The sequence below is a fragment of the Pithys albifrons genome, chromosome 5, assembly GCF_047495875.1.
Source record: "Pithys albifrons albifrons isolate INPA30051 chromosome 5, PitAlb_v1, whole genome shotgun sequence".
NCBI lineage: Eukaryota > Metazoa > Chordata > Aves > Passeriformes > Thamnophilidae > Pithys > Pithys albifrons.
In genome coordinates this window covers 51573453-51600156 of record NC_092462.1, presented here as the reverse complement: position 1 = coordinate 51600156, position 26704 = coordinate 51573453, and the positions used below count along the sequence as shown (strand labels likewise).

The 26704-nt window shown below is 39.9% G+C and overlaps 1 protein-coding gene across 9 annotated transcripts in view; it reads right to left on the bottom strand.

Annotated features, from left to right (window-relative positions):
• APBB2 (amyloid beta precursor protein binding family B member 2) overlaps positions 1-26704 on the bottom strand; it is a 187099-nt gene that overhangs the window by 76923 nt on the left and 83472 nt on the right. For all 9 annotated transcript variants that reach the window (XM_071556576.1, XM_071556575.1, XM_071556582.1 and 6 more), the window contains one exon: positions 24826-25626. In XM_071556576.1, coding sequence (XP_071412677.1) covers positions 24826-25626 — 801 coding nt within the window. The remainder of the gene's footprint in view (positions 1-24825; positions 25627-26704) is intronic.

Here is a 26704-nt window from a genome sequence, read left to right as displayed (position 1 = left end):
CCCTGAAAGGCTTTACTGTTGGACACTTCTAATATAAAATGCTTAAAGTAACAGGAGTAAGAAAAAACAACACTGAACTAGAATAAAAGAGGCACTGAAACTAAGCTGTACAAGAAAGCAGACACTGGGTTTCTTAAGAAAGTCTGATTAATGTTATCTGTGTAAGTCGTCTTTCTACAGCAAGAAAGAAACAAATACTTATCAATGGAAAAAACTAATTTAAAATGTAACCAATTCAAAACTCTGCACAGGAATGCGTTACATCTTTACACACGTGACATGCAGATTCACACCACACCGCAGACTTTGGAAAGCCATCTCTTTCTCTGGAGAAAGCCCTTACTGAAGAAGGTGACCCCACTGTCTAGATACACTCTGGAGATGAAGTCTAAAGTCACCCTTCATCATAGGATACTGGGCAGTCAGTCTGCAGCTGATCCTTCACCTCACTTTCTATCCCTGTCCAAACATGGACTGTGTGAGAGCCACCAACAGGGAGGCAGGTGGCTGTCACCTCAGATCTGCCCACAGTGCCATGGACATGCCACATGCCAGTGAGTCCTCACCAACAAGCTGCTACCTGGAAAGCTGCCTAAGGCATTTGTGGGTTGTCACCACCCGACTGCTGAAATACAGTTAGAAATTCACAGCTTCAGGAAGTCACACAAAGAGATGGGTCGCAGAGGACTGATGTTTTTCAGCTGGATTTTTATCTCACTAGAAACAGATGCTTAAAGCCATGTACATACAGAGGAAGGATCCCCAAATGAGCAGTTCATAGGGATGTTATTACAGAAGAAGCATGAGCCAATTCTGGTAAAAAAACCATCACAATAAAGGAGATGCAGTAGAGGATTTTGAGGACTGAAATGCAAGACCACATAAAAACATGAAAGATGTGACTTAAAGATGTGACAGTTGTCCTTTCATCTGAGGAAAACTGATTGAGCTTTCCTGCCTCCACCACGTTCCTACATCAGGACCTGACAAGGCCATCAGGAAACCAGATTTTTCCCCACTACTTAAACCTTGCTTAGAGTTGGACATGGAGTCCCTTCTTATGGGGTCCAACATGATAGGGCACATGGCTGCTGCCCAAAGACTTCTGAAGTCAGAGAGAGGAATCTGCTTGCTGCACCCCATCATGCAGCCTTCACTTCATGTCTTCAGAGACTTAGCAACACAGCGATGACAGCAATGTTTCTAGAAGAATGGAGAAATGATAAAAAAATGAAACGATCAGAAGTGAGTGCCTGCAATGCCCATTCCCTTTTAAAACCTGGGAAACAAACAGGGAACTTATTGGTCATTTCTCTTTAAAAATTAAAGAGAGAGAACAAACTCAAAAATAGTCAGTAAGGCCTTAAAAAGTAACACATCTATTTTTAAAGGGTATAAATAGCTTTTAAAAAAAATAACTAAATACACGGTTGTGTCTGAATTTTTGCCTGAATGGCTGAAACATGAAGCCAGTAATACAAAATACCCCCACAAATACAGCCTTCCTCCTGGTACTATTATAACTGAGGAGAACAGTTAAAACTTCAAAAACATTAGAAAATTAGACTATTAATTCACTCTTTTGAAACAACTAGCAACAGAGATGTACCACCAGAAAACCATAAACAAAGTCATATATAATTGCTAATTCTGGCTAGGAGAGTCTTGTGAATGCAGTTTTTATTCTATATGAGACAGTATAAACTCCATATAATGCAATATATTTCTGTTTCTAATATCCTTCTGCAAACATCAACCTCTGCCAATTACCTGCTATAGAGCAGTAACAAATTCCATGCTGTAGCAGTAGTTCCGATACTAAGTTTGGGGTAAAAATTAGAAATTTTAATAATTACATTTTATTTCAAGTTAAAATTAGTTTACTATCTGAGGCTTATCTAGGAAAGTGTTACGATACTGAAAAGAGATGGTAATAAACAACATAAGTAAGTCACTGAAGAGCATATGTAATTGGTGACCAAGCTCTGTGGTAAAACTAGTACTTTTATCACTTATTTTATTGCTGTTTCAGGGGAAAGGATAATTATCAAATTGCTGTCATTTTGATTCACTCTTTAGCCCCTGTTCAATTAAACAGAAATTTAAATCACAGCATTAAGCAGGATCTTTAAGAGCAGACCAAGTTGTGCAGTAAATGGAGATCATTTATTTTTCTGTCATTTTGCAATGCCATGAACAGTTTCCCCAAAAGAGGCATCCTGGGTAAGGCAAGGTCAACACTCACCAAGTACAGGCCATATCAGTGGCATCACAACAGATGCAAACAGCACACTCTGCATCTAAATGCAGAGCAGCTTTCCAGCTGCTGCTCTTGACTATGTCAGCACCATCCTCTGCTGATGTAATTTGTGGATATTTCATAATTAGAGACTAAATGCCATGAAGCTGAAACAGCTTCTAACTAGTTCAGGCCTTCTTTTGTAGGCACAGCTAGAGATTCCTTTCACTGGACACCAAAGGCAGTCATTTAAAGACAAATACAGATGTAAAGAGAAGAGCAGAAGCTCTGGAGGCACTTTCTGCAAGAGCAGGAATGCAAAGGTACAACACAATATATTTTAATTTAACAGCAAGTTGTGTTAAATTTTTGAGATAATAATAAAAAAATTTTTTTTAAAGGACTGCACTGAAGTAAAATGTTCAAACAGGCCTGATTGGGTGTTGCAACAAAGGTGGAATGGAAGAATATCAACAAGATGCTTAATTTTCTACAGACTAAAATTCTGTTATCTAGGAAACTGGTTTCTTCACCATCCTTGGCAAAATCTGTATCTACCAGCACAAAGCAAAGCCAATACTCCCTACCCACCACTGTCAGAAGTTGGACTAAAACCCGGCTGTATAACAATGTGCTCATGCTTAATTAATCGTGACATTTTATTGGTGAGGACTATAGATATACCACATCATTTCAACAACAAATCTCAGCAGTCCTTTTTGGAAGGAACACAAGCAAGTTCCTTCCCTCTCTGAATTTAAATAGTACTGGATAATTTAAAATAGACATAATAAACAAACTTTCTGCTTCTGGACTAACAAAAAAGGATAAAAGCAGCAATTAGTTGCTACCTCCACGTCAAAGCGAACTTGGTTGTGATGATAAGCAAGGTGCTGGGGACCAGATCAGTGCCTCTCTCCCCTCATGCGCCTGAGCATGAGGGAATCTGGTTCACTAAAGCCAAGCAAACTTACTTCCTAAAAAAAACACCCCTAAGTAAGGCAACAGGTCTAATACAATAAATTTTATACTGAATTTGGAGATGTACTTGGAAAAACAGATACGTATTTTGGATGCACAGCTCTTCCTCGGATAAAAACAAATCCCACCAACCAGCAAGGTTAGGGCACTAATTTATAGACAAAAAGAGTACTCTTGAATAAGAGGAAATGCAGCCCTGAAGGGCTTGAGTTTGGCAGCAAAGATGACTTCAAAACAGAGACTGCAAAAATGTTTGGCAGAGTCATCAGAGTGCTGGAAATTGTGTGTCTGAGAGGTGCACAGTAATAGCACTTATACCACAGGATAATTTTAACTTTGCTCTTTCACAGGTTAAAAGCACATTTTTTGAAAATTGGGAGACAGCAGCAGAGTCATAAGTAAGACAGAAAATATATTCAGGGAAGTCCAAGCAGTATCATTGCATTATTCAAAGGACACATGCTTTGCTTTTTAAGGGATTAATTTCTACATATGGACCTCATTTCACCTTCTTGGAAGCAGCAGCAGACATGAATGCACAGCTAATGCAAATGCAGCTCCACTGGAGTTACTGGAAGCACCAGATTTTCAGTCAGTCTTTCCAGCTAAGGAGGGCTCCTTTTACTGTATGGTAGCAGAATGACCAAGTGACACCACTTGTCTGCAAGGCTCAACAATACTTGCAAACACTTGATCTACGTTATCTAAATAGGTTAAGTAATAAAACACCCATAACTGTACAGAGATAAAGATGAGAGATCTCTGTTCTTTGTACTTCTAGCTTAGTTATCTCAATTCTTACAATTGTTTTGTAACAATTTTACTTCTGTAAAGCTCCTCTGAAGAAAAGGTACACTATTCAAACACAGGATTTGATTCAGACTTTGACTGTCTACCACCATCTCAAAAGTTTATTTCCACAGTAAAAAAATTAACTGAAAAGGATTGTTCAGTGTTCAGGCTGGAAGTATGACGGTCCAAAAAGGAATACTTTCAGAGTTTTCCAAATCTGAAAAAATAATCTGGCCAATAATAGAACTACAAATCCACTTCTGAACCTTTGGCCCTCCCACTGCTTACATTCCAGCAGCGGATACAAATATAAATGAAGGAATTCAAACCAAAAAGTGCCTTGTGTGTAATAAGAGATCTGCAGCTAAGTTTCCTACATCAAAAATTTCAAAATAATGGGATGGCAACAGGAGCCAACAACATGTTTTCCTAGTGTTTGGGTACCAGTGGGAAACCAGTAGCTTTGTATCAGATGTCTGTCTTCACTGAAGGGATGAAGCACAATGTAGAGCTGGCACAGAATATCCTTCTGGGCACACGAGGGGAAGCACAAGAAAGGAACTGGGAAGCCAGAAGGATAAAAAGGTTTTATTAAAAAGGAGAGGGATGGGGGGAAAGTGTTTTTTCCTCTCCTGAAGTTCCAGAATCTTGAAACAACCATGTTTTCCTTCTGTCTTCCACATCTAAATAAAAGCAAAACTAAAGGAAAACCACAGAAACTTAGTCTTATTGAAAAGATGCCAATAACTTCAGTAGATCAAGGATTTGATCCCAAAGGAAGTATGCTCCTCCCCCACCCCATAAGCACACTGAAGATCAGGCAGGCACTGGAAGAGAGGGAAAGTACATGTTGTATGAAGAGTGAAAGCAAACAAAATTCAAGGAGCACTCTCCATTCAACAGCACAATAGAGAGAACACAGGTCTTGTGTATTTTTATCCCATTTATTTCCTGTAGTGGGCTCTATGTGTAAGCTGCTCAGGTTTAAGAAAAAGAAAACTTCAAAGATAACCTTTCTCCTCATTTGGCATGCACTACAACAAAATCAGTGGTATCATCACCTGCTCTCATGATTCACACCAATGATGGCCAGCAGGTAGTCTTGCCTAAGCATCACTTCAAGAAGTGTTAAAGTACTGCTGTAAGACTATGAGGAAAGGTCTATACATTCCTTCTTGGAAAATGGGTAGAAAACAAGAGGACTAGCCTGTTCACCAACCAAAAACACCTATCCCTGAAACAAGCAGTGTGGCAAAGTAAGAAAGGAAGACTTGGAGATGACCTGAACTGCTGTTTCAAGGGAGCTGTTGTGGTAGAAGATGTGGACCAGGTAGAAGCCAGGCTCTGGGAAGACCTGTCCCATCTGGAGAAGGATGGCTGCTTAGCCAAGTGGAGCAGTGGTGGCAACATGAAATGATGGACATAAAGGAAGGATCACCTCAGCACGAGCAAAAAGCCAATGAAAGTGCTGTACTGAAGTCACATCCTACAGCTCTTTCACAAAGTTTACTGTGTGACAAGATCTCTATCTCCTGATTAGGGGGCTGGTGGACATTAGGCAAGTTGGGCAACTAAGAGGCTGTTCTAGGTCTGGCTGGAATTGAGCTAATTTTTTTTCATAGCAGCCTGTAAGGTACTGTGTATTCCATTTGTGATGAAAACAAGTGCTGAAAACACATCAGTGCTTTAGTTACTGCTAAGCAGTGCTTGCATAGGGCTGAGATTGTCTCTGTTTCTCTGCCCTCAGACAGAGACTGGCTGGGCATTGGTCTGATGGTGCTTGTGTTTGTGGCAGTTTTCATATATGATTATTTTTTCCTCCACTTATTAAGCTTTCTTTATCTTGACTCATGACTTTTTCTCACTTTTGCTCTTCCAGCTCTCTTCTCCATCCTACTGGTGGGAGAAGCAAGACATCACAGAGGCATTCAAAGCACACTGGCCAACCCAAGGTCCAAGAAGAAATAAGCAGGTATCCTCTGGGGTTTAATGAAAAGGAGTCCCAAACAAGTGAGAGCAGCATATACAAGAGAATGCCCTTTTCACCAACTTTGTGTGTAAATGAGATACTATCTGAACAAAATGGACGAATACCTTGGAAGATTTCTGCCAAGTAATTTCCAAGGAAGTCAGAATAATTTGCTACTGTTCTCGCATGTGATCTATTCTTGCTTATAAATACATTTTGCATACCACAGAATCACGGAATGGTTGGGGTTGGAAGGAACCTCTGGAGAACATCCAATCTCCTTGTTAAAGCAGGTTCACCTAGAGTAGGTTATGCAGAGTTTTATCAAGGTGGGGTTTGAGTATGTCCAGAGAAAAAAACTCCACAACCTCCGTCATCCTTAAAGTAAAGACTATGACCAGCAACAGTGGTTTCCTAACTTATTTGAAGTGTGATTTTTCTGTTCCTTCCCCTAGATGGCAAAAGCTTTTACTTAAAGGGCAGTTCAACACATAGCAAACTGTACCTTTAATTTGGCCTAAATTCACCACTAGGCTCACACAGCAAAGCCAGCATATGCACTGGCACACCAGCAGACACACTGTACAGCAATGTGCACGTGTGTGGAGTCCAGCCTTCCTCACCCTCACACAATATATCTGTCTCAACAACAGCAGCCAACCATTTGGTAGAAAAACAGGGAAAAGCACTTTGGTAGCAGCTCTGAATTTATCTATTTCTTTCCTAATATGAAGAGTGACTCTCCTGGCCCTTCAAAGTGAATCGGTGCATGTTAGTGTCAAATCATCCACGGGAAAGACCATTAATTTGGGGCCATGAATCAATATAATCTGGAACAATCACATAAACCAGAAAGATTCAGTCTATAAATACTGACAGAAAAGCAGTTAAACATAGATGTCCTTCTGACTTCAAGAGACAAGATGCCTGCAGAGCCGGAGGAGATGCTGTGCCACCATCTGGCATAAGGCAGTATGAACACCTCAACAGCTTCAACTCTCCACGAAGGAAGTCCTGCACCATAGTGCTTTACTTACAACTAACACACTTGTTTCACAAGCTTCAAACATTACAGTTCAATATCTTCCAACCTGTAACTCTCTGTTTCACTGGGACTGGCTGTAGACACAAGTGTGTCTTAAACCTTCTGCTAGTAGCTAGTGCTATTGACCTTGACACAAGCCATGAAAGACAGATGGACAGATCTTACTCCGATAACCATGACATTCTTGCCATCAAGGCCTGGTACTAAAGAATGGCAACAGGCTTGGACTCCACCCTTTCAATCGCATTTGTTCCAACTGAGGAATAGCTTTCTGTCCTCTCTTCTATTTCTATTGTAGCCCTAACAGTTTAAATTCAGTGATGTTTGCAAATGCCTCTTGAACATGAATGACACGAATTTTAAGACAGAGTATGGAAGAAGGAATCTGAGTAGCAGTCACCATTTTCTTCTCCCTTTTAGAAGAGAAACTGCAGAAAAAAGATTTGCATTACAAGTCAGGCACTAGGCAAATGGCAATTTTCTTCATCTAAAATATAATGAAGCCTAATGACTTCAGGAGAGAACAATGTAGAGAAAGGAAGAACTGCACTTCTCTGGAGAATATCCTGTATAAATACATTCACGCAGTCTGAAATTTTGGAAACATGCTCACTAGTGGTTTTGTGCATACAACTGGCTAATTAAAAGCCAGTGAAGTTGCCTAGTGACACAGACAACCAACTTAAATGGTGGCTTGACTAAAGCTGCATTTCTGACAGTTTCATTTAGAGCACTGTGCAAATGCATTAGGAAAATCTTTTCTGAATTTAATGATTTAATGAAAACAGAATATAAAATTGAATTACAACCATGTTATTATCTGAAATTAAATGTTTTACTTCACAAAAAAGCAAAGTTTGCATGAACAGTCATTTCCCCTCTCAGATGCAAGCTCTGCTCATCCCTCAGTCCATGAGAATGCATGGCTCCACACACAGTGCAACACATGCTCCAGGATACCATGAAAATGACTACTTCATCTTCACATCAACCTTGTAAGGCAGGAGAGTGCAAACCCTATTTCAAACAAAGTCAGGCAGAGGTAGGAGGAGAGGTTGGAAATGCATTAAATAAGTCTCCTGGAGTCATGCCCAGACTCTGCATACTTCCTGGGATCTGTGCAGGCTCCCTTCACCCAAACACCAATCACAAATGGTGCACAGAGATCATCCACTATCCTTTGGTGTATCTACATGTCAGAGTCCACTTCCATCCTACATGATGGACTGCCCTTTCTAATGTGGCAAAAAAGTAATTCCTATCCTATCCCACTCAACTTAGTTGGTTCAGTACTATCAGTAAAAACCAAAATGTTACTTTTAACAATCTATATAACAGATTATTATCTTTAAAGCTTTAGTCAAATGTGCATTAGAGAGTAAAATGAAGGATCCTGTTTTTCTCCAACATAGAAGCAAAAAAACTAGTATTTCCCCATCTTCAAACTAATTTCATGTTGCTACAGTACTGAAGAGAAGGAAGGAGTTATTACAATGAAAATCCACTCCTGCTGTTAGAGACACATAAGCATGGAATACAAACCTAAGAAGAAATGCATTGTCCCTCATGGCCTACAGCCTGCCTGCAAAGAGAGGTGCTAAGGGAGAAGCTACAGCCTGCATGGAGGCCTTTTAAGATGTGAACTCCTCACCTCCACCTCACAGCTCTCAAACTTTGAGACTTATAAAAAAGACCCCCATTACCAAACAGCCTTAACCTTTTCAAAAGTAATTTTGCTTCAGTTGAAGTAAGACTTCTGTGCAATGCATAGAGCCAGACATGAATCATAAGGCACAGCATCTACAGGGGGAAGGCTCTATGAACAGGGGCACCTGACAGCAGGTGCAAGCACGGGGGAGCTGATGTTGTTCCACCCCTGCTGGGAGAGGGGAGCATCACACGGGGCTTTCATAGCTCTTCAGTTTATTCAGTATGTCATACCACTATATTGGTATAAATTTTCTATTAAATCTTTATTCATACTGTCCAGATACCTTTTGATATTAAGAAAATGCAAAGATGTTAATCCTCTTTGAAAGCATCCATCTAGAATGAGAAATACCATTATTTTCATTCTCATATCTACTAAAATTTTGCATTTGTTTTTCACAGAGGTGGATGTACACACATAATAGAAGTTAGATTAGAAATCTACATTTAAGGAGATACAAGTGGTTCCTCTGATATAATCACTAAGAAGAATTAGAAGAAAATAGAGAAAAAATAACTGTGGCACCAATCACTCTGGTAAATCTAAGTTAGAAAACAGTAGCCAGAAACAAACACAACACACAACAATGCAGTCCTATCCCAGACAGCATTTGAAAGAGAAAAATGGAGGGATTAATTTGACAGTTCTGCAGAACCAGAACACAATTTCACTTGCAGTTGGTGCCACCTTTGATTCAAAGTCTATTAATAAAATAAATACTTAGTTTGAAAACAAGGATAAACTCTCATTAAAGCTGCTTATGGTGAGAATATAACAATTTGAAAAGTTTTCATTACCATGAAACCTGAGCTACAATCTTCCTGAAAAAAATCCCACCTGCTTGGTAAGAATATAAATAGTCCAAAGCAAAGTAAAACAACAGACAAAATCTCCAGTGTATGAGCCACCGAGTTCTATTATCACTGTGGAAAGGACACAGCTGACAGTCATCACAAGTAGTCACAAAGAGTAAAAGAAGAGATGCACAAGCAAAAACACAGTCCGTCCCCAAGCTGAAAACAATAGCTAAACTTTAGTGAAAACCTCACAATCTGTGGATGTGCCAGAGGGCTGCAGGTGGTCTTGGAAAGCTGGAAAACCAGTTAGATAGGATGAAAAGATCGCCCTTTATGTTTTTCTATTTATCTTTGTTGTAGTACAAACAGGAGACTGCAGATAGATTCTACAGGATTAGAATACACATAGTTTCAAGAGCTGATTTTCAATGTACAACCTTCACTTTTCAGTTTCCTTCAACTTACAAAGATGTCCATCTTCTGTTTTTTATCAATTTCTTTAAAAGTTCCTTTACTGTTACGTCTTTTGATCTGCTACTTAAAATCCTCGTATACAATGGCAGGCAATTAATTACCTTTTGCCACTCTGGAAGAATCAAGATCAGCAAGTTTTTTTAAAATAACACTTTAGTACTCACTAGCAGTTGAAAATTACATTTTAGGAACGAAGATCAAGACAAAAATCCTTGTGCCGACCGTTTTTATATAGAATTGAACTACCATGGGACTAGTGCATGCACATCCACGTGACCTACTATAAAAATGGAGGTAGCAGAATTAGAAAAGACAAAGACAGATAAAAATGCTTCTGCAGGAAGAGACACGGAGTATAGTAGGACTCTCAAGCTTGGAGAAGAAATGACAGGGAGGAGGGAAGGATGTCACAGAAACCTGTAAAATCATGAATGATGGGAAGAAGGCAAGGATGGAAAGGAAATTATCATTCACTGTTATTTACTGCTTCCTAAAACAGAAATTCAATAGGAATCTAATGAAATTATTGTAGAGCAATTTTATAACAAAGGGAAATACTTTTTCATGTAACACATAATTAAATTATGCAGTTCATAGTCACAGGATGTTGCGGATGCCAGAAATACAAGTGAGACAAAAAAACGATTAAAAGAATTCATGTTCGAAAAATCTGTCAAGGGCAATTAAAGAAAACAACAAGAATGACATACCAAGTCTGAAAGTCCTAAACCTATCAACTACTGAAAACGAAAAAAGATACAATAGGGGGAGGACCACTTTATGGTGGCCCTATTTTTTGTTTTTAGTGAACCTGTAAGTTTCTGCTACTGATCACTGTCAGAGGCAACCATAAAGAACTACATGAGCCTAAATTCTGATGGGTATGGCCATGTGGTGATGTATAACATGGAACTGTAACCTCTGTAAGTTTTGTAAAAGCTCTGGTTTCCAATTAGTTTATTACTTTGCATTGAAAACAGTGGGATTAACAACATTATTGAAAGCCTTTGTTAAAAGTTACCACAGCATTTATACTTAGTCAGATTAAAAAGCCACATCTGATATGAGAACTCTCAAATCAATATATCCAAACTTCCTCTAAGATTTTTATATATATACACACACACGCATCTATCTATCTCACTATCTATCTATCTCACTATCTATCTATCTATCTATCTATCTATCTATCTATCTATCTATCTATCTATCTATCTCCATTCCTAGAAGGAAAATACACAATATATTTGTTCTCATAAATACAAGGGTATACAGTTTCCTACCCTGAGATACAGAATAACCTTATATGACAACAGAAGAGCAAGAGTTACAGGACTGAATATTAACTTTAAACATTTCTCACCTTCAATTTTATATTAAGATGTATCCAAAAGGAAGACCTTACTACTTTTATACCAAATTGTACAGAGCCATTTAACAGATATAAACATATTTCTAGACAAATACAACAGTTGGTCTTAATATCCTTATGAATAAGGAAAGGGGAACATATTCAAACTACTGCAAAGAGCAGTAACTAACAGCAGATCTCATCTAGTGATTGCTGCAGAGACAATTGCTGTGGAGGGGTAATTAACACCACTTAGACTACGAACTTTCACTCATGACAATTCTTACAGTTCAAAAAAGCTCCTGTGGCAGTAAATGTTTACAGTCTTGCTTTCCTCATATTTATTTGCATTCCAGAAAATGCCAGAAACAGCAGAGATGACAGCAACATCCGGTATGTGAGATGCTACACACAAATTCAGTTTATGCACTAACAAATTCTCAGTTAATCCTATCACCTTCTGAAAACAGAATTAGGCCAGATAAGAAGACTGTGGCCACCAAAACACATAATCCTGACACAGCATCTGTGAAATTATAATCCAAAGTAAAAGTAACCATGCCAAAATAACCTGATCTGGCGGCCTTTAAACTGACCCTTTTGTGGTAATGTGACCAGGAGAAAACAAAGAGAGTTTTCTCTCTCTTCTAAACTTTGACCACCACCTTACCCATCAGCAAGTCATAAAATCCCAAAGCACATCCCAGCAGAAGATCTTTAGCATATTGTCACCTGAGGTAGTTGATTTGTTCATCACTGCGGAATTCAAGCTGCAAGGCTCATTCCTTTCAAAAAGTTTACTTTTAAAACATGAAAGAAATTAAATACAACTCTTGAGAATTTACACTTGTTTTCAGCATTTTTGACAGAAATTTTTCCAATTTTATGTCTTGTGATATGTGATACTTTTTAAAACCCCAACTCCTGGAATCATGAGAAAATGGCAGCTTGTCCATTAGAAAAAAAACCAAAAACAAACCACCCAAAAAATCTTTCATTACAACACAGAGAATGTCTCCCTCTCAATAACAAAAAACCCAAACAAAAAACCCCACCAAAAAACCCCAAACCAAAACACAACAAACAAAAAAAAAGTGAAAAAAATTAAAATGAAAGCTTAACCCTAAAAGATGAACAGTGACCTAAAATTTACATCTTGCTTTTGAATACATATTCTTTTTAGACTCCCATCTTTGTTTAAAGAAAAATTTATAACTTTGTTTTAATTTCATTTTTAATTGGTTTATCGGTTTAAACTGAAGCAATTATTCATCTCCGCTATAGCCCTTATAAATGCCTGGTATCTTTAAATATTCCCATGCAATTAAATGAGGATGTAAAATTACATGTGTTAATCATCAAGGAACAACTCCCTTCCCTCTCATCTACTTCCAATACTTCATCTGTCCATCTGCCCTGTCTGCAGATGGGACGGTTTGCAGATGAAAACAAGAGGCAACTACAGTCAAAATTTTAGATATACTCCCTCATCCACTATAAAGCTTCAGTTCTACATTTGAATACATAAAATACAACCAGTAATTACTATTACTAGACTATTTCAAGTGTGGTCTGCAGGGAATAAAACTTTTAAATTAGTAGATTTTGTCTGTCCTTTTTTTTTTTTTAAATAGTGTCAAATAGTTGCTGCACTGATGTTAGTAAAATTTGGAAGTAGTAAACCTGAAATGTTGGTGGAACATGTAGATACCATCTCTACCTGCTTCTGGCAGAGAGACAATCCACCCCTCTGCATCATTCCTGGAAAACCATAACTAAGAGGAGTCACTACCCAATTGGTTTTATGTTGGATTGCTGAAGCTTGTCCCAGATTAACAATAATCTCTCTCAAGTAAGAGACACTTATCCACCCCAAAAAATTGCTTTTCCCTGGGGAATGCTCTAGAGGATGCACCACTATTTACCAGACCAGCTTCTTGAAACTAAAAACAAAGTGGATGTGGACAGAAGCCACTGGGGGGAACACAGAATGGGGTGTTTTGGTTTAACCCCAGCCAGCAGCCAAGCATGTCACAGCTTCCATGTTCACCCTACTCCCAGGGCAGCTTCCTTTAAGAAGTTGCATTTTCCCTGTGAAGTAACTGTAAGACTAGATAATCTTATGAAAGAGGAGTTTCCCATAAAGAAGTACTCTGGGTATATTTGAAGTACAAAAATCTGAAGTATTGTTATGAAAGACAGAATTCATCTATGACATGAAATAAAAAAACCAAATAGAACATCTATCTTCTATTAATGATCATATGCTAATTTTGATGCTGTTGGTGAGCTCTATGGATAACAAGTCTAAAACATCACTTGTTAGTTCACTACTGAAATAAAAAGCATTCAAAAAGATACCTTTACAGTATTAACTGCACACTGTGTGCATACTGCAACCAAAGCTGTCAAATACCAGCTGATCTTCCACTGAGAATTTTTATTAACAGATAAAATAATTGCATTCAATATCCAGAGCTAAGTGACTCTGTCAACCAGTGCTATGAAAAAGTAAAATAGAAGTGCTACTTACAGTTAATAGATGCTCCCATATAGTTCAACATAAATTGATCTGCTACCAGCATCCTTTAAGTTTGCTATATACATGTCCCAACAGCTTCATATTCTCCTTCTGTGCAGCATCTCCAACTCAAATATGGGAAAATACACTGCTATACTTAATCAGTCTAACCAGAAATGGTGCTTCAGATGGGAGGAAAGAAAAGCCCTCCCCATTCAACTGCCAGCAGACGTAACAGAGGAAACACCACATGTTGACCACAGAGATGACTGCATCCTCTAGTAAGCCAGGAAAAAATAAGAGAGATGGCTATACAGGAATTATAGTAGCATGTGCATACAGTGCATTCCCTACTGAATTGATTCTAGCTTGCAAGACATTGATGTATTTTCTGACTGACTCTGTTCAGGAGACATCCTTTTGAAACAGTACTTTCAGCCCCCAAGCCTTTAGATATCAATCACTTCAAGATTTAATCAGTTCAACTTCAGACCAGAATAGCCCCTCATCCTGCAAATCAACCCCTCGAAATAGATTTGTGTTGTTTTTTTTCTCCTCAGCTGCCTGTAAGTAAAAGCTTAGAAAAATGCAAAGCAAAGATCCACTCCTTGAAGACAAAATTCTTCTTAAGACTGCAAACCTCTCACTCCCTGAAGGTGCATTGCAGGAATGGTAGAAATTGATTTAGTGAAAGGCTTCTATTAGTTGTTCTCGTTGCAAAGCCCCTCCCCTTGCCATAATCAATAATTTAAGCAAAGCCAAGAATCATGTCAGCCAAAAATGACCAGAGTAACTTGACTGTCTCTTTCTTGCAGAGTAAAGGAAAATTAAATTATAGTCTGAATGAGAATGTATTCTAATTTAAAAATTAATTTGGCCAATCTGAACTGTGCTTTTTGGCTTTCATTTTGAGTAGGGGAGGAGAGATAGGCTCCTTTGTTCATTACTTAAAACTTCTCAGGTTCAGAGAAGTGTCCAAAATCCACTTTCAAAAAGTAAAAGAAGCCATAACCTTAAAGAATCTTACCAGTTATGTGCAAACAAGGAATGTGCTCTACAGAGTTAAAGCTCCTACTTGTGTTTTATGACAGTGCTTTCCCTGTCCCTCAGTGCCCTGCAACAATCTCTGAGTCAGTAACTGATGCAGTATTTGATATATAAATTGAGTCCTGCAGAACTGCAATTCAAAAGCAATTAAACCCAAAACAATAAGGAAAATGCATTTAGTTAAAATCTGTCACTGCTTAGAACATTTCATTAAGAAACAGTTTCATGAATAGTTTTCAGCAATATTACTTCAAGGCTTTGCTTAAAAATCATACTAGGTAATAATTAGTCCAGCCTATCAAGGGATGCACATATAAAATAATTAACATAACAAGTAACAGTTAAAAACAATCCCTGCAACACAACACCACATAAAAATGGATTAAAATGCCCCAGAGGCACTACGACCAGAGAGCAAAAATACATGCTACAGATTTGGGGTTGCCCCCCCCCCCCCCCCTCCCCAACGATCCCTCATCACTTAAGAGTCATGGATAAATGTGATGTGCAATGGAAGGACACACACTGCTAGGCTTTAGAAATCCAGATCTCAGACACTACAAGAAATCAACTTAATATCATTATCTTGAGCTCTGCGACATCCAGATATTGGACATTTATGACCTAATGCTGAGTAGCCAGGGGCTCCATATGTCTCAAAATGAAGCAATTGAGCCTTAATGGCAAATGTATGTGCTTTCCTGGGATTGCTTAAAAAGGGCTTCATGTCCCTTAAGGCAGGGGCCATACATCCTCTTTCAAGCAAGGACTGAGTTCAGAGCAAGGTCTCTGCAGCACGCCAAGTCCTATCATACAAGACCTTTCCTGGCTCATGGACATGCTCAGTACTACTCTGAATGTACTCATCTTCTCTTGATGCAGCAGCAATGAACAACCCAAGGCTGCCTGCAGCACCATCTATTCCATGTTTGGTGGTACATGCTATAGGTTCCTCTATATACAATACCAAAGCTTGCAAAAGCACACTTGTGACTCAAGGGACCCACAACCCCAATTCAGCCAATCCTAAGTCATTAATTAAAGCTGATTTCAATTTCAATTAGCTAAAGCTGACTTGTGTGAGAATTCAGCACATGAGGAACAAGTGCACTGAGTGACTGGGGTCTAAAGGAGCCACTAACTCAGGGGCAAACATATCTGGGAAGGAACTTGAGCAGGATTTAGGTCTGTAACCCTCACTACACAAACATCTCCTTTCACTATGGCCTGAAGTAGGATCTGACTTTCTCTCAGCAGTACTTCAGTATTAAATAACTTTCACCCAGAGCTCCCCTGTTTTTGTGTGCTTAAAGTTTTCAGAACTTATGTGAAGTAACATCCCAGCCTCAAGAACAAGAAAAATCCCCAATACCCACTTCTGTTGACTTACTGTCAATCTTAGTCCATCCCACTTACTGTTGCTGTCATTGCATTAGTTCTGCCTGCCTGACCTACTGACTGCGAACACCTCTGCTTGCATCCAGCTCCCCCTCAGTTCGTGCCCAGTGCTCATTTATTTTCACAGCTGCAGTTACACTCCTTTTGCTACTCCCTCCACTGGGTCCCTCCTCTCAACAAGCCTCCAAGTCACACTTCCATCTTCCAACCTATCCTCCCAACAGCTTTGTCCTCTGATGAGAACAGCGGGGAGACCATTTCACCACTGTGGCTTGGCCTGACTGGTATCACTGCAGGTGTTCAGAGGAACAACCGCACAGCCCAGGCTTTGTGTTTCCACTCTGCAAAGAGGCAGGAATCACTTCAAAGTAGGGACCTGCCCAAATGGCACCAGCCACCCCCAGCTTGTACACACGTAGGTGAATCGCTGCTTCCCTAGCAGCTGCAAAATCTTCCAAAAGTTCAGGGGCCACTGTAAAGACTAGAGACTCGTTCTGCTGAGTGACAATACCATTCCTCTACTACAGCTCCTGCAGCTGAGATACAAGAGTGCAGAAGATGACAAACAAGCACCCAAACAGGCTGCAAAGAGCTTCAGAGCACACAGAACCCATCTAGAAAAATATACCCTCATTCTCAGCTTGCCTTAATGAACAGGGGCCTGCACATAAAGACTCCTTTCAAAGGTAACACTGCTTTTCCCTTCCTCAGGGATTTCTACACCCATTTCAAAGCATCAATCAGGTGGATTGAAGTTTGGCCTGAGTTCTATGCAGCATTAAGAAGTGCTGAAGCAGAGGTTTACTGGATCGATTTTGGTCATAATATTTTATTACTTAAACAGCTTTATGAATTGAGAGTTGGGGCGTTTTTTGTTGTTTGTTTTTTTGTTTGTTTGTTTGTTTTTAAGGAGAGTTGATTAGTTTGGTAACAGCATATGATGTCTTTTCTTCTGTGCAACCTCCTGCCTTGCCATCCCTCTGAAATCAAGATCCTGGCTTTTTCTCATTACCTTCTCTGGGTTTTTTTTCTATGATTTGTTCTCCCTTCCTCTTTGCTTGGTCCTGTGTCTGACAAACCTAGGGCATAGAAGTGTTTTTTCAGCAAGGTGTATTCAACCTCAGAGAGCACATAGAGGATCCAGAATCACATGTGTACATCACTAAACTACAAAAGCATGAGAAGTTTCCAAAAAGTTTGTCAGGTTAAGTACCTGAATAATTAAGCTATTCATCACTTCTGAAACAAACAAATTTAGTTTCTGCACTGCAGGGCAGATGTTTCAGACTCTATCCAGCTGGGTAATTCATCTGTGAGTGTTACCTAATGTGCATCCTGCTCAGCCTGTCGTTCCTTCTCTAGTTCTTGCCTCCTGTCTGTTGCCTGTCTTGGACACCACCAGGCACTTAAGGGACACCAGGTGGGCAGTTAGATCATGCCCTCTCTGGGGAGGAAAATCAATGGCTCTGGTGAACTGAGGAATTGTTCTTTATATTTTTGTTAAACATTTAAGTATGAAACTGCAACTGTGATAATGCAACACATCTTGGAAAATACTTTCTACAGTCCTGAATTCTGGTAATTGCAACCAGTGTTTGGGAGAGGATGCTAATAAAACATTTATCCTTCCATTCATGAATTTAAGCATATTAATTCACTTTTACATACTTATTTTAATTAATTATCCCAATTCAAAAGGTGCTGACCCCTACTCCTTATTGTATAATCTTTGGATTTCAAGTCAGAACACTTATCCAAGCATCCAAGATATGAATTTAGGTAGCTCTACTGAGAGTCACATAATAAAACCAACCTGACTGCCCGAACACAGCAAGCAGCCTCCCGGTGCAACTGATAGTGGCCGGTGTACTCAAGAGAATCATCTTTCAAGTTCAATTTGCTAGCAAGTTCAATTTATTTTATGGGCTTCTACCAGCAGACTCTGATACCGGGAACACTGCTGCCTTTGAGGTTTTATTTCTTAACTTTATTTCTTAAGCTTTTTCTTTCCTAAAATTCCTTTACAGGGATTGTTTCTAAGCAAGAGATGAACATGCAGTTAGTTACTCCACATACAGAATGTTATCTACACAAGCACTGGGGATATACAGCAACATTTCCTACCAGTCAGCAAATGATCAAGTCTGAGAATATAAAACATGCAATGTTCTTCAGGCATGGTTACCAGTAACACGAAGGATTAAAAACAGTAACAGCTCAATATTAAAACTTGCCAGGCCTTTAGGATGCACAGCAGGTGTGAAGTAGAGCCTTATTCATAAAAATCTGAAAATTGGGTGTTTACCTAGAACCCTTAAATTGTATAGGTGATAGTATGCTTTTTCTCTAGTATTACAGGACTTGCATTAATCCACAGTGTAATTGAATGTATTTCTTCTATCATAAATCTTTTTCCCCATAGAAAACATGTTCTGTAGCAAATAGCATACTTATCTGTATCAGTTGGGTACTGCAAAGCAGAAATAGTGCTTTTAAGAGGACATCAATTTTAATTTCATCAAAGATGCTGGTTAAAATCAGAGGCAGAACTGACAATTGGTATAAATCTTTCCAACTAGTTCATGATCTGCTGTAATTTTTATTGTATTAGAGGGCTATTCTACCCAGACATACTGTTATTTCAGATTCCAGGTTCTATTTACAAGAGCAACGCTCCTGATCCCCAAGGGCCAGTCTCATGGCTGTCATTTCTGCACTGGATTGAACTTATTTATTTGTACCCAGCTATTAAGCTGCTCTGCTGGATTTGCTCAGAGATAGCAGCAGACAGACATTTGGAATACAGCAGTAGCATATGGCAGCAGCACCCCTGAAAAAGAGGACACTTCTGTTTTTGAAACCCCTTTGATTTCAACCAGGGAGAAGCAAGGCATTTTGTGAGCCAAAGGCTGAGAGGCTGGGGAGCCAGGAGGCTGCTGCCCCCGCACAGTCTCCCTCCCACAGATCTGATGTAAGCAAGGAGGGTGGAAGACCCCCAGCCCTGAGTTATAAGCTCAACAAAGGGGTTTTACTTTTAAAAAATATACAAGGCACCTAAAATATCTGCTTTCCAGAGATGTAAAAAGGGCCTTCAGTTCTTTTAATACCTTGAGAGAGAGTGCAAGGAAGAAGATGCTATACACATTTTCTCAGGAGGTCAAAAATACACTTTTACTGGAAAACTAGAAAACAAAGGAACTTGGCAAAATTTTAAAGGGCAACATGCAACCAAAATAAAGCATTTCACAAAGCAATGACTTAGCACAGGCTAACTCATATAATTTAGCAAAATCCAACCTATCCGGCTCTAAATTACCCAAAATATCAAGAAATGAGATTACAGGAAGAAGTAGTAAAGAAAGAGAGAGGAAAAGAGAGAATTATAGCTACCACCCAGAGTCTCACGCAATTCCACGTTCCATGTGTTCCAGATGGTAGGGGCCAACCACAGAGACTACATCTTTGATTTTAACTGCTCTGGTCCCTGTGCCACCCCTCCATGTGGGACTTCTGGTCCACTGGCCACTCTGGGGCTCCACGGTGGGGTAAGGGGCAGTGCTCTGGTGTGCTGGGGCTGGGGTAGGAGCTCCAGGGCATGTGGTGTGGGGCAGTGCTCCCACTCTCCAGTGAGTGACAGCTGCTCCAGGGTTGCCCAAGAAGATTCCCAAGGGGCTGGAGTAGGGAACAAGGCATCACCCCATCTCTGTGAAATTCAACCTGTCCCTTCCCCTCCCACAGTTGGTCCAACCCAATAACTAATATAATAATCCAGCGTCTTATGAAGGATGAATGTCCTAGAGCAAGAAAAACCTGTGGCTCTCTAGCACCGAGTGTCTGACATCTCAGGGACTTTCCTAATTATGGGGCTATTCCCTGCCCTGGAGGGGGGCTTGTTCAAATTAATACAAAACAGGAAGCAAAAGCAAATTTCAGTTTTCTTCTTGGTTTTGAGGCAAAGAGAATTCCTTTTATTTCCTAAAGAATTCCCATTTCTAATTAATTATTACACAGAGGATTGTACTTTACTATGGAGAAATAATTTTCCACTGATACTGTTTTTCAGAGGGTACAAAGATTAAGAAATATGCCTGCTTTCTACAGATGTTTGCAAGCCACAAACAGAAAACAGGTCTAGCATCACCTCATCCTCCCACAGGTTTCGACTCTGGGACAAGTGCTTTGCTGCTGCTTGCACCACACAATTCATACAACTTTGGTCAAACCAATGAATCCGACAGAGAGAGAGAGACAGAGAGAGAGGGGAAGAATAGGTAGATAGTGGAATAACACAAGATGTGTTTCCTTTGAAAACAAGCCTAAGGGAATTATCTTGAAAGTTGAGGAAGAAGCATTCCCTGTGATTTAAAAACAGTTCTGGCCCATTTGCAGTTTTAAAAACACTTGGAGCTGGTGTCTGGTTATTCACCGGATTCGCCAAATGACAGCAGATTCAGCTGGATACATACAACAGGACCCATAGGAGATGCAGTGCCTGAAGCCAAGGGAGGTAAGCCTGCTTGTTTGGGGCGGCTGCCTGTAGCGCTGTGTGTCAATCAGCTCTGGTGACAAACGCCTGCCTGTTTCTACAACAGCTGCCTGAAAATCTGTGTTTGGCACGTGCTAAGCATCTCCATGACATCCCATTGTTTTGCTGACTACGGGTCTTTTCTGCATCTTCAATCACCTCAGACTCGTTTTTAGAAGCACTGAATATCAAAAAGGTTAGACAGCTGAAAGTGCTCATAAAATTATCTGGAAGATAAAATCAATGCAGTTCTTGTCAAGATGCAGATACAGCTAATTTCCTTGGAGATGAAAGGAAGAGTTTCCTCAAAACACAATTCTTCTGCTGTACTGTGCTTGTGGTGTCCAGTACCCCTGTTCTTAATGGACTCTATCATATCTGTTTAGCAATATTAACATTTGTTTAAATAAGTCAGTTGTTTTGCATGTTTAAACTGAGTTGTCTTATTTTTGTCTCCTCACTGAGGGAGAGGGTCAAGGCCTTCAAAAAAACCGTTTCATTAAACCACATGTAAAAGTATCCTGCTCTAAGGAAAGTTCATGAGGATCCTCAGTGCCATCAACTAAGAGTGAATTTTTCAGGGCTTTTGAGTTACCTAACTCCAAAAAAACCACCTGAAAACAAAATAACAAAAATAACTCATAAAACAACATCATGTTACCAGAGGGAAGAGGAAGACAAAAACAATTCAGAAGCTCTGAAAGAAGCATATTATTATTTTCAACAGGAAAACTCTCAGGGAAACAGCATTTCTGTCATATTTCTATGTATACTAAAGTGCTAAAAACAATCTTTACATTGAACACTAGTAATTCTCCAGGTATCTGCTGGACTACACTCTAATTTTATGGATTAACTGTTCTCAAGACTGGGGGATTTTTTTTCCCTTCCCGGAAGTCATGTGACAAACTGTACTGCAGATTTTTCTCCTAGATGCCTTTCGCCCTTTGGTCCCTAACATTTATTGCTGGAGCATAAATGCAAGAGTTGGAGAGCACTGAGCTGTGGAGATCCCACACGATACTCTCTTCCTACTCCAGATGCAGTAACAGCGAAGAGCCCTGTCCATGCCCAAAACCACAGACCTCCAGGACAGGCAGCACAAGGGATTACTGCACAACTCCCCATTTGGGAAAGCTTCCCTTTACCCATGTTGGCACACAGGAAGAACAAGGACTTAAAGATTATACTGAAAGACTGGAAAGATCTGCCACAGGGGAAAGTGCCACATCCCTCTGTATCATATGGCCTGAGCAGGCTGGGGCAACACCTCCACTGAAGGGATGTTTAAAACCAGATCAGACAAGACAGCTGAGATACAACCAATCCTTTCTTTTCAAGGATTTTATTTCCTGCCTGGTCCTAAACATGGGCTCTCACATCTACTCTATGGGCTCAGAGGGACTAGATATGGACTCTTAGGAATCTCTGGTGTTTTCAGTCAACCACCACTGACATAAATGCATTGGATGAATCTTTTGCTTGTAGGAAACTATTACTCTGTCTTTAGCATGGCAGAAGGATAGCAAGGGGTTTCAGGAAGCAGTGTCACTTGGTTTCCTTCAGCACTTTTAATTCCACCCCTTGCTGTTGTAACCAGGTCTTTTGGCTTTGACCTGGCATAGTGAGCAACAGTTGCTTGCTGATCAGCACCACAGTAACTCAAGCAATTCTTGAAAGGGAGGTGGAAAAGGCACACATGATTACAGTGCAAATCACTGTTCTTGACCCTGCCTCAAAAAGGAAAGTTCAATTCATATACCCAGCTTCTATTTCACGTCTTACTTTATCACCCTTCAAACACCCCTGGAGATAGATGAACTTGCCCGGGGACAGCACTCAAACACAAAAGGCTAGAGCCTCTGAGAAAAACTAGAAAATTTACCCCCTAATACCTTACTCATTTGGGGGCAAAGAGATACTTGCACCAGTTGCGAGTGTTGCTGTTTTCTACACTATCAGTGTTGCTTTTTGCATACCCCCACTGCCTTTTCAGCCTCCCAGAAGGAGCTGCAGAGAAACCTGGGAAACTGGCCTGTTATATCATGTCCAAAAGCCATCCTGGCATCCAGAGCAGCTCCCCATTTGATTTCTCAGCTCTCTTCTGTTGTATCAATTGATAGTCTATTTTGGAAAAAAAACTGGAAACCCCTGTTGAAAAGAATTTTATCAGCGTGGAGGTAAATTCAAGATAGCCTAAGGGATAGATGTCTGTGAATTGCAAGTTGCAACAGCTGGATCTTTTTAAGAGTACATGAATCCTTATACTCACAAGGATTTTAAAACCAATGCTCCAATCCACTATGGCAGGTCCTGTGTCCTAACCTGTGCTCTCTGATAGTGACCGTGGAGATGAGAAAGAAACACCTCTATCACTTTGATACTGAAAGGCAATTTTGAGGTTTTCTAGGGCTTGTCATTTCTTTTTAACTCTGCTTTTTTATAGAGACTGAACTCAGATATCCAGACATCTGCTTTTCTATAACTGTCCATTTATAATACATTTGTTGCTAATGCGGTAAATGCAGAGGAGAATTTTTTTCAGCCCTTTACTATTACTGATTTAGAAGAGTGGTGAGCTCTGAAGGCTTTGTTAATTGACATTTTTAAATTTTTTTTTTCAAGACAAGGAAATCCCCATACTTAGCAGGGGAAAGTTCTCCCTGATTTTCATAGTGCAAACAAACAAACCTCATCTCAGGTAACACTTTGTTTCTTGATTTAGCAAACTTGCCAACATCTCTAAACAGCTCAAAAAATTTCCCTTCCTGAGTGCTGAATGAGTTCCTACACCATGCAGTGGCAAATAAATTTTAAAATACATTGTTTAAAAAAAGAACCTGCGAGTTCTTAGAATCTGAGGCCATACCCTTACTTAATTAGATTATTTGTAATTACTCTAGTTTAATGTTTTTTCATTTTGCACATGAAGAGGTGACTTCATAAAAATTTTCTGTCCTAACAGAAAAGGTCTGTTACATATCAAAAAGAGGATCAGAAGGTCCATAATATGTCATATAGTGGGAATTTCTGATTTTGTTTTATAAAATATTCTACACATTAAAATAAAAATCCTTATTGTATTAATCATGCATGACTGACATGGAATGCACATGTGAATTTTGGCCATGGTGGCCTACAAACACCATATAATCTCTCAAATCATTTAAAATAAAAAACATATGTGATGAGCTTCTTTAGCCCAATGGCTCTTTTGAGAATTGGATTGCCTCCTGTCTTTTTGACAAAGTTGTACCTTTATATACTGGCTTGAATATTAAAAAAAAACTTGACAAAGTCCATTAACTAGAGTAAATGAGATCTTGAGTTCTAAAAATAGTACAGATGTGCTGCAAAGCACAGTAGAGCCAATGCAGTAGTCATCATTACTGATCAAATAAGCCCAGGCTTCCAAAATATGAAATGCCATGGTTTCACCTTTTGAGTTACTGTATAGAACTGCTGCAAAAGGAAAACAAAACACAGAAATTAAATGGCTCAAGCTTTGGAAAGACTTTCTTTAAAAAAAAAAATCACCTGCAAATGACTGGAGTGGAATGGGCACACTCACAAAGCTGTGCATTAGATAAGTAAAAATCTTTGCTAAACCTAAAAATCACTGCTCAGAAAAGTTTGTTTGTTGGGTGTAGGCAGCTATCAGTAGTTTAGCATCTCCAGAGAATCATTAGTCAAGAGTAATTATTTATAAACTTGCAAGAGGTGCAGTTATTATATTTCTAGGACCCTGTCTAAAGCATTTGCTGGGGCCTTTCTTAAACCTGCTCCAACAGTACAAGAGGCTGCCAAGCAATCCCAAGCAGACAAGTAACTGTGTGCAAGGCCAGCACTGGTATTTTGATGCAATTCACTTTCTCACTGATATTGCTAAGCCATCTCTCATCTTGCAGCCACCAGCTGAGAAAAGTTAATCAATGCTTTTTTAAACAGTGGCCATAAAGAGCTTTGCTTGTGTACCTGTTTCATCAGGCGAGCTCGGCGAGGCGCTGTCCTGGGACAAGGTAGTCCAGCTGGAGTCCTCATCACTTGGGGCCAGGTTTTGAATCCTGTGGAGGGCACAATCTGTTTTGGCCCCAGTTTTTGGGTGGTCTTTCTTAGTCTCAGGGCTTGATGACACTGTGGCAACCTGGCCATCCTCTGGACTTGGCAGTTTGTTTTGTTTCCGAGGCAGGAGGTCCCCATTGACAATAATGGTAGAAGCCTGGCTGTTGCTTTGTGCAGACTTGTCTTCCATCGCAACAAAGCCCTGCTCAAGCTCTCTAGTTGATGTCTCTAGATCCGCATAGTAATTCAGGAAGCTCTTGGTCCTCCTTGGCTGCGAGGGTAATATTTCACAGCCAGAGGAATCCTGTGGGATTGGCTCTTTGCCTTCAAACTTCTCAGAAGTTACACTTAGGCCTGCAGTGGTACTGAGGTTTTTGTTGGGATCCTGCTGTCCCTGCTCAGCAGCTTTCCTGAGCTGGTTTTCTCCATTCTTCACCAGCTTTATATTGGCAGAGCTGTTCCCCAAAAGGGGCTGAGCTGCTGGATCGGAAAGACCCATGGCTGTCTGAATGTTAGTCAGCGCATATTTTTTCCTGCATTTCGGAGGAGTGCTGTTCTTGGTCTCGGTGTGCCTGATTTCGGCATTCAGAAGCTCGTTGTGCGAGGAGCGCAGGTTCAGGGTGTTGGGCGGCGTGGCGGGGCTGTTGCGGTTCACAACGTCCGTCGTGCTGCTGCTTGCCATAAACACTGCCAATGCGTCCACCCCAGAATCGACTGGAATAGAAAAAGAAACAGTCATGAAACACATTCATTATATACACTATTTTGCTAGGACTTCTGGTAAAGGGATGTGGCACTTTACATAATTGTTTTACAGGAGCAAAATCACCACAGCCTAAGTGGGTAAGAGAACAGACAAAAGCTTAGCTTATTTGATAAGGAAAAGCAGAGGCAGAAAAAAATACAGAGAGATCATCAGGACCACAAATCTGAGAGAAAGCAGAAAGCTTGACCTTATACAAGACAGTTTTAGGGCAGATTTTTCATGTCTGATTCTGTTCTGGGACCGCACAGGTGCCCTTTGCAAATGCCTGGGACTCCAGATATCATCCTTACCATAATTTCATTTTAGTATTTCACCTCTGCCTCTGAGGAGGAGGGAAAGAACTCTCAAGTGCTCATCACTAGGTAGCAGGAAATTTGAGAAATTTTAAGCAGACTGCAGACAGATTCTGCTTCTTTTTTACCTTAGGGTAGTACTGCTGCTGTTAAGCCTGACTGGCTGGTCAGTTGTTTACTCAACACCTGCATTTCTGCATTGTCTCTGCTATTTGCCAGTGTTTTCTCCCTCCTTCTCCTGCCTGTTTTTTGTTGGGGGTTTTTTTGTGTGTTTTGGGTTTTTTGTTTGTTTGTTTTGTTGTGTGTGGGGTTTTTTTTTTAATGAGAAGGAAAGTAGAGGGTCATGGAATAGGAGGAGAAGATTATCTCACAACAGTTTATTTAATTTCGGGGAGGGGGAAGGAGGACAAAATATCCTACTGTAATTCAATCAACTTTTTAAAAAGTGTTGTTCCAGAGATGGCTCACTATTTCTACAGCTCACAAAGTTCAAGCTTAAGGATGAAACAGACATCCTAGGGCAGAGTACACATACTCCTCCGTTAAATAATACCGTTCTTTTGTCTAGTTGTAAACAAGTTTCTGATTTTTTTTTAGCAAGGGGCACAGCTCACATTATGAAAAAATACTGTTTATTCAGGGACCAGTTTTTTAGACTATTAAAAATTATGTATTTTTAAAATTGTGATTTATTCCTGTACTGTCTATTTCTGGCTTCCACTAATCTGCACAA